Source organism: Plasmodium gaboni, chromosome 7 (genome assembly GCF_001602025.1).
Source record: "Plasmodium gaboni strain SY75 chromosome 7, whole genome shotgun sequence".
In the NCBI taxonomy this organism is placed as follows: Eukaryota; Apicomplexa; class Aconoidasida; order Haemosporida; family Plasmodiidae; genus Plasmodium; species Plasmodium gaboni.
This window is the reverse complement of record NC_031487.1, coordinates 640,755-648,254: the sequence shown is the minus strand read 5'-3', so window position 1 is coordinate 648,254 and position 7,500 is coordinate 640,755. Positions and strand designations below refer to the sequence as shown.

Here is a 7,500-nt window from a genome sequence, read left to right as displayed (position 1 = left end):
TGAACAGTTTCTTGACAAGAATATGAACAACGATAATAAAAAGAATATGAAAAGGAAATATTCATCTGAATCAAAAGGTAACAAAAAATTGAATTTTCTTACAATAAAAAAAAGTAAAGAAGGAAATGAAGAAAAAAATAATATGAACCTTGAAACGGTGAAGAATATAATTCACGAGGAAAGTAATGAAAAGAATCAGATTAAAGATAAGAGGAAAACAGTTTCGTCGAGTTTGTTAAGATCTTTTATGTGATAAGTATATTTTTTTATTATTTCATTATTTAATTATTTCATTATTTAATTATTTCATTATTTAATTATTTAATTATTTAATTTTTTTTTTGTCATAACATAATTTATTTGTATAATTAAATATAATATATATTACATATTTTTTTTTTTTTTTTTTTTTTTTTTCTCAAACTTGTTCATTTAAAAAAAAATTACCCATTTGCAGTGGGTCCAATTAAGACACAAAAAAAATAAAAATGAATAAATAAAATATACATATATATATATATATTTATGTTATATGCACATATATAATATCCACATTGTCGATATAATGCATATTTATTAAAGAAGGAGAGAAAAATCGTTTGAAGCTTTTCTTCTTTCAAAGGTCATGTCATTTATGTTTAATACGAGGTTCCAAGCCACTGGTCTTAATATTTCACCTTAAAAAAAAAAAAAAAAAATATATATATATATATATATATACATAAAAAAATACATACATACATATATCTATATATCTATATATATATATGTGTTATATTTTTATGATTACCCTTTTTATTAAATGCTGCTATGACTCCTAGGTCCGATCCAACTGTTGACAATTTATAAGATGAATATTGACCTATAGATAGAACTTTAGCTTTTATGATATCTCCTTGTTGAAAACATAAGAAATTATCACCTAATTCTCCTTCATTTATATGTATATCACTTTTTAAAATAAATCCTTTTAATGCGTTTTTTGTATATATATTATGTGATGATAGAATATAACAATATATCATATGGAATGATACACGATGGATTTTACATATAACTATATCTCCTATTTTTGGAAGAGATAAAGAAGCTGGATTGAGGTTATAAACACTTATAATTGTTTTATTTTCATTATTTTTATTTATAATTTTTTTACCAAGGATACTAGATCTTATTTCATGTTTCAACAAATATGTATTTTGACCATTCATTATATATTCATTTTGTGAACCTAATAACTCTCCTGGTATTACAATATCATCATCTTCATAACTCATTATTTTAAATTATTAAATAAATGATATATATATATATATATATATATATATATATATATAATTAAATATTATAATATTTGCTGCATTTATATTTTTAAATGTAATAAAAAATATACTTATTTTTTTATACCCATCGGTTTTTTTTGTTTTTTCTAATGTCGATTAGTTAAATTATAACAAGTTTATAAAATATTATATAATCAGAACTTATGTTGTAAAAAAAAAAAACAAAAAAATTAAACATATATATATATATACATATATTTATATATATATATTTATATATAGGTACATTTAAAAAATGCGATGTATATATTCCATTCATATAAATATTTTTATTATATATTATTAATGTGATTTTTAAAAAAAAAAAAAAAATTTATATATAAAATGAACATGTGATATATATATATATATTTTTTTATTTTATTTTAAAAATAACATATTAATTATATATAATATAAAAATATATTGTAGGTATTATTTATCTACATTTGTAATATGTTATATATTTAATTTTGATGTTATACTATTGTTATTAATATGGGCTCGTGATGAAATAATAAAGTGTTATATTGATGAAAATATATAGTTATATAAAAGAAAACTTTTCCTTGGAATAAAGAATAAACATTGAATGAATGTAAAAGGTATGGTTTATTAGATTTAAAAATATTTGTATTATTATTTAAATAATTGTTCATATCGGTATTATTATTATTATTGTTAATATTATTGTTAATATTATTATTTGATAAAAATCCAGTTTTATTAAGACTACCTATAATTTTAATAGATTTTAAATTAGATGGATATAATAATAAAGTATATTTACCTAGTTGAATATTCGATAAATTTTTTAAATATATTTTAACATGAAATGTTTGATTTGTTTTGGATTGAAAATATTTTTTTTTGATTCCTATATTTTTATAATTATGCATATCTAAAATTTTAGAACATTTAGGAATAATAACACTGTTTTTTTTTTTACAATGAAAGAATCTAGGTATTAATAATATATATGGATAAAATATATCATTAAGAAAGTTTTTTTCGAATAATTTATTTACATTTAATAAATATTCAGCATTATTTTTTAAACTAAAGGATATGTTGTTATAAGAATCATCATAATTATCCTTTTCAAAAAAAATATTCATCATTTCTGAGTTTTTTTTTTTTATATAATTATCATTATATGTTTTTTCTATTGATATATCGGATTTATTAATATCCTTTTTATCTTGAGAATCTTCTATATTATTCACAGTATGAATATTATATAAATCGTTATTATATTTATTGTCATTATTGTTTTCTTCTTGACTTTTAAAGGGAGTTGGAAAATTTAGTGTATTTGAAAGAAAATGTGTATGTGTTTTTTCTTGATAATAGGAGCATTTGTTTTTTTTCTCTTCCTCATCATCATACATATTGTGTTTTATATATATATTATTATTATCATACATATTGTGTTTTATATATATATTATTATTATTATTTAATTGAATTGTTGGGTGATCCATTTTTGGCTTTGTTACATTCCAAAAAAAATCACCTAATGTTTTATTTTTTAGATGTATACTATTTAAATAGGAACCATAAAGACTTAAGAATCCAACTGTTTTATGTCTAGAATATGTCAAATATACATTATAATCTATATATTGTAAGAAATAATTTAATATATCTTCTTCATTTTCAAAAAATAAATTTTCATTTCTCTTTATTCTTTTAATCCATATAATCCATTTACTACAATTATTTTCTTTATCAACTATACAAGTAGGTCTTCTTTTTAATTTTTTGCTCTTACAATAATTAATATAACCACTATAATTTTTTATATATAATTCTAAGAATATATATTTATTATCTATACATATATTTAAATTCTCTTTATATTCATAATATATTTTATTCATATACTCAATATTCTGTATTAATTGCATGTTATTATCATTCATGTTATATAATATATCATCTCTTATAATTGTATTCTTCATTCTAGACATATTTTTTATAATCATATTATTATATGAATGAGTTTCTTCTTTTATATTGAAGCTGCCATATTTATTATTATTACCACCACGTGGGTTATTATTATCACCACGTGGGTTATTATTACCACCACGTTTGTTATTATTACCACCACGTTTGTTATTATTATCACCACGTTTGTTATTATTACCACAACGTTTGTTATTATTACCACCACATGTGTTATCATCAAAAGGATGATTATAATTATTATCTACCCCATTTTGTTGCTCATACCTACAAGGGATATATTTTGTTCTTTCCTTCTTTTTTATAATTCCTAAAATATTTATTATATTTGTATGATAATAATTACTATTTAATAATTTATTTAATATATGCAAATAATTAAAACTAACATAAGGAAAATAAAATATATTCTGAATACTAATATTTTTCTTTACGTTAATTCTTAATTTAATTTTTTGTTCTGCATAATATATACTATCTTTATAAGGAGAATAAAAAATATTTAAATAAGCTTCATTGATTAACAAAGAACCTATACATCGAACTGGTATATATAAACAAGAATTTTTCTTAACTTTTAAATGTTCTCCCTTATTTATTCTTATGATATTTAAAATATTTTCACTATTATTTTTATTTATCATTGAATTCATATCCTTATTTTTAATATAAAATGCTTTTTCAAAAAAAAACTTTATAAAATAACTACCATTCATATTTTTATTCTTATAATTTACTTTTATATTTAAAAATTCAATATCAATATTTCCTTTATTTTCTAATATTAAACATAAAAATTTAATTTCTCCTTCTAATAATTCTGCAAATCGTGCATCATAAGAAAAATATAAATTATTGTGTAAGTCATTTATACTATCATCATATTCTTTGTTATAAGATATATTATTTTTGTTTTGTCTAGACCTATCATCCATTCCTTCCACCATGTGAAGATATTTCTTATGTCCTTTTTTTACATTGTTATTAAATTGATATAATGCTTTGAATCGAATGTGTTTTTTTTTTGGTGATTCAAGTGGTTCACTTAAATGGTCACTTAAATGGTCACTTAAATGGTCATTTAAATGGTCACTTAAATGGTCACTTAAATGGTCACTTAAATGGTCATTTATATGGTCATTTATATGGCCATTTATATTGGCAGATTTCACATTGTCAAAAGGAAATAATAACCCAGATGATAATGATGATGACGACGACAATGACAATGAAGAATCTGGAAAGGATAATGTCGATTTTGATGACAATATAGAAGAAGTAAATGATAAAGATAATCTTTTTGAACTACTTCTTTTATGTAATAAAAATCTATTAAAAACATGCTGTTTTTTATATGAACTTTTTTTTTTTATTATCATAGAATCTAATTCTTTATTTCCATTTTGATTATTACAATCTATATATTTCTGATCAGTATTCATATTTATATTATTATCATTACAAATATTTTCTGTCATACATATATGTTCTCTCTTTGAATCCTCTACAGTATTTTCTAATTTTTCACTTACAAGATTATCACAATATATATCACTATGACTATTTATATTATTATTATTATGATATATGTCTTTATATTTATTAGATATATTTTGACCATGGCTTACCTTTTTTAAAAAAGAACTATTATCATCCTTATCATTCAAACAAGATACATCTAGATTATCCTTTGTTATATTATTAATGTGTATATTATTACTTTCTATAATGGATTCTTTTTTTTTCTCATTATTTTTAGATATGATATATTTATTTAAATACGATTGATCATCTAATAATTCTTTTATATTAATATATTTACTAAAATTAAAAAGTTTAATTTCAGATGTTAAAGAAAAATAATCATCAATAACAAATATGGAACATATACTAGATACTTTGAAGATATAATTTAATAGTTTCGCTCGATTGTATATGTCATTACTTGGTCCTTTATGCATATCTTCAAAATGAACAAAAAAATTATTCACATTATTATTACTACCATTAATATTATTATTATTATTACTACCATAAATATTATTATTATTATTACTACCATTAATATTATTATTATTATAAGACGCGAAATCTTCCCCTTGTTTAGAATACATTCTATTTAAATAATTGTCATCCATATTAGTGTGACCAGATATATATTCATAAATACTCCTTTTATCATTTATATTATCTGTTTCTTTATTAAAGCTATATGTGGTTTGACCTGTAGCATCATTACTTTTTTTATTATAATGATGAAAGAATTTATTCTTCATAAAACATCTTCTTAAAGCTGAAGTATTATATAACAAATATTGATCAAAATAATAATAACTAATACAATATGATATCCCTAATATAAATAAAATACCCGTTTCTTTAGCCTTAAAAGATAATTGCACTTTATTTAATTTATTATTCTTTTTTTTTGATAATAATATAACACTAGTTGGATAATTTTCTATAGATATTCCTGATGATATTAAAGTCACATTATTTAATACTAAGTTTACAGATAAATTATTTTTTAAAGTTATTATAACATTTTTTATTTCATTCACAGAACACAAATTTTGTATTTTTATGTTTTTTTCTTCTTCATTAAATGGATTATATTTAAAAACGTCTTTATAAGAATCATTCAATTTAGAATTTTCTTTTTCTGAACATTCTTTTATATTTTCTTCATTGCATGTATTAATATTATTAAATGTATTATGACATTCAGAGTTTAAATTGTCTGAGTTCTTGTCTTTATCAACATATTTTTCATCCACATCATTATGTTGATTCATCATATTATCTTTCTTTTCTTTTGTGTTATTTTTTCTTTCTATATCTGTCTTACCAACCTTCATATAAATTTTCTCATTGCCACAACTCCTATCAGCATATTCAATGTTTACAAGAATAGGAACAGGTGCACATCTACCCTCTGTTATTCCAGATAAGAAATGCAATTTATTTTCTTCCCTAAAATTTCTTTTTTTTTTTTTTTTATGATTCATTTTGTTTGATCTTATTTTTTCTTGGGAACTATTTTTTTTTTTGATTGAACAATTTTTTGAAAACGAATTAATCTTTTTGTTATTATATGTATCAGATAAACTTGATTCAATGGGATCTAAACAATTTCTTGAATTATTATCATCACCATAGCCATCATCTGATGGTGATAATGATGACAAAGACGATGGTGACAAAGACGATGATGATGCCATTGATGTGTCGGTTAACATTTCAGATGAGGATGTTATATTCCCCGTTTGTGATGATGAAGAAAAAGATGATAAAGATGAAAAACAAAATAAGAAATTATTTTTATTAAACGTCTTTGTTTCATTATTTAATTTTTTTAAATATTTTCTTTGTTTTTTTTTTCTCTTTTCATCCATTATTAAAGTTATAAATGGTACGAAATAAATATATTTTTTTTTTTTATTTAAGAAATCATATATAGTATATAATATATCTTTTTGTTTGTCTTTCGATAAAAATTTATATAAATATAATAATATTAAGAAATTACAAAAAATATATTCATCCATATGATTTATTTCCTTTAATAAAGAACATATAAAAGTAAGAATATTATATTGTATATTTGCATTATATTTATTTTTATTTTTTTTATATATATTTAATTTATTCATATGATTATTTAAACTAAAAATACTTTTACAACTAATATAACGAGAACAAAATTCAAATAATCTATTCATATTTACTATATTATAAGGTTTTAAAAATGATTCATAAATCTTATAAATATATATATCTTTAAATAAATTTCCTATATGATATATGTCATCCTTTTCTTTTATATTATTATGTCTAAATATTTTTATTATATTATTATTTTCGACAGCTCTAATCATATCAATATTATTCTTTTCTTCATTTGAATGATAAGAAAATATATCTTTGTTGGGTATATCATTTGGTTGTGATTTGCATAATTTATTACCAAATGGATCATCATTATTAAAATTATTATTACTATTAATATTATTACTATTAATATTATTCCCATTAATATTATTCCTATTAATATTATTACTATTAATATCATTATTTTTATTTTCATTTTCATTTTCATTTTCATTTTCATTTATATCTTCCACATTTATAGATATATTTTTTTTTTTTTTTTTTTTTTTTTTTTTTTTTTTTTTTTTTTTTTTTTTTATTTTTATTTTTTTTTTTT

The 7,500-nt window shown here is 19.7% G+C and overlaps 3 protein-coding genes across 3 annotated transcripts in view; 1 reads left to right on the top strand and 2 right to left on the bottom strand.

Annotated features, from left to right (window-relative positions):
• The window catches only part of PGSY75_0720100 (putative small subunit rRNA processing protein), a gene marked incomplete at both ends in the record, with an annotated part of 768 nt that extends 515 nt beyond the window's left edge, over nt 1–253 (top strand). The window contains one exon of the mRNA XM_018785042.1: nt 1–253. This exon is cut by the window's left edge and continues 515 nt beyond it. Coding sequence (XP_018642543.1) covers nt 1–253 — 253 coding nt within the window.
• A 323-nt stretch (nt 254–576) lies between these two features.
• PGSY75_0720000 (putative exosome complex component CSL4) lies at nt 577–1,277 on the bottom strand (the record flags this gene model as incomplete). Its single annotated transcript, XM_018785041.1, has 2 exons — nt 577–677; nt 791–1,277. The coding sequence occupies 2 exons, from the start codon at nt 1,275–1,277 to the stop codon at nt 577–579; spliced, it is 588 nt and encodes a 195-aa protein (XP_018642542.1).
• A 524-nt stretch (nt 1,278–1,801) lies between these two features.
• PGSY75_0719900 (putative membrane protein) overlaps nt 1,802–7,500 on the bottom strand; it is a gene marked incomplete at both ends in the record, with an annotated part of 10,299 nt that continues 4,600 nt past the window's right edge. Inside the window, one exon of the mRNA XM_018785040.1 lies at nt 1,802–7,500. This exon is cut by the window's right edge and continues 4,600 nt beyond it. Within this exon, the coding sequence (XP_018642541.1) occupies nt 1,802–7,500 (5,699 nt within the window).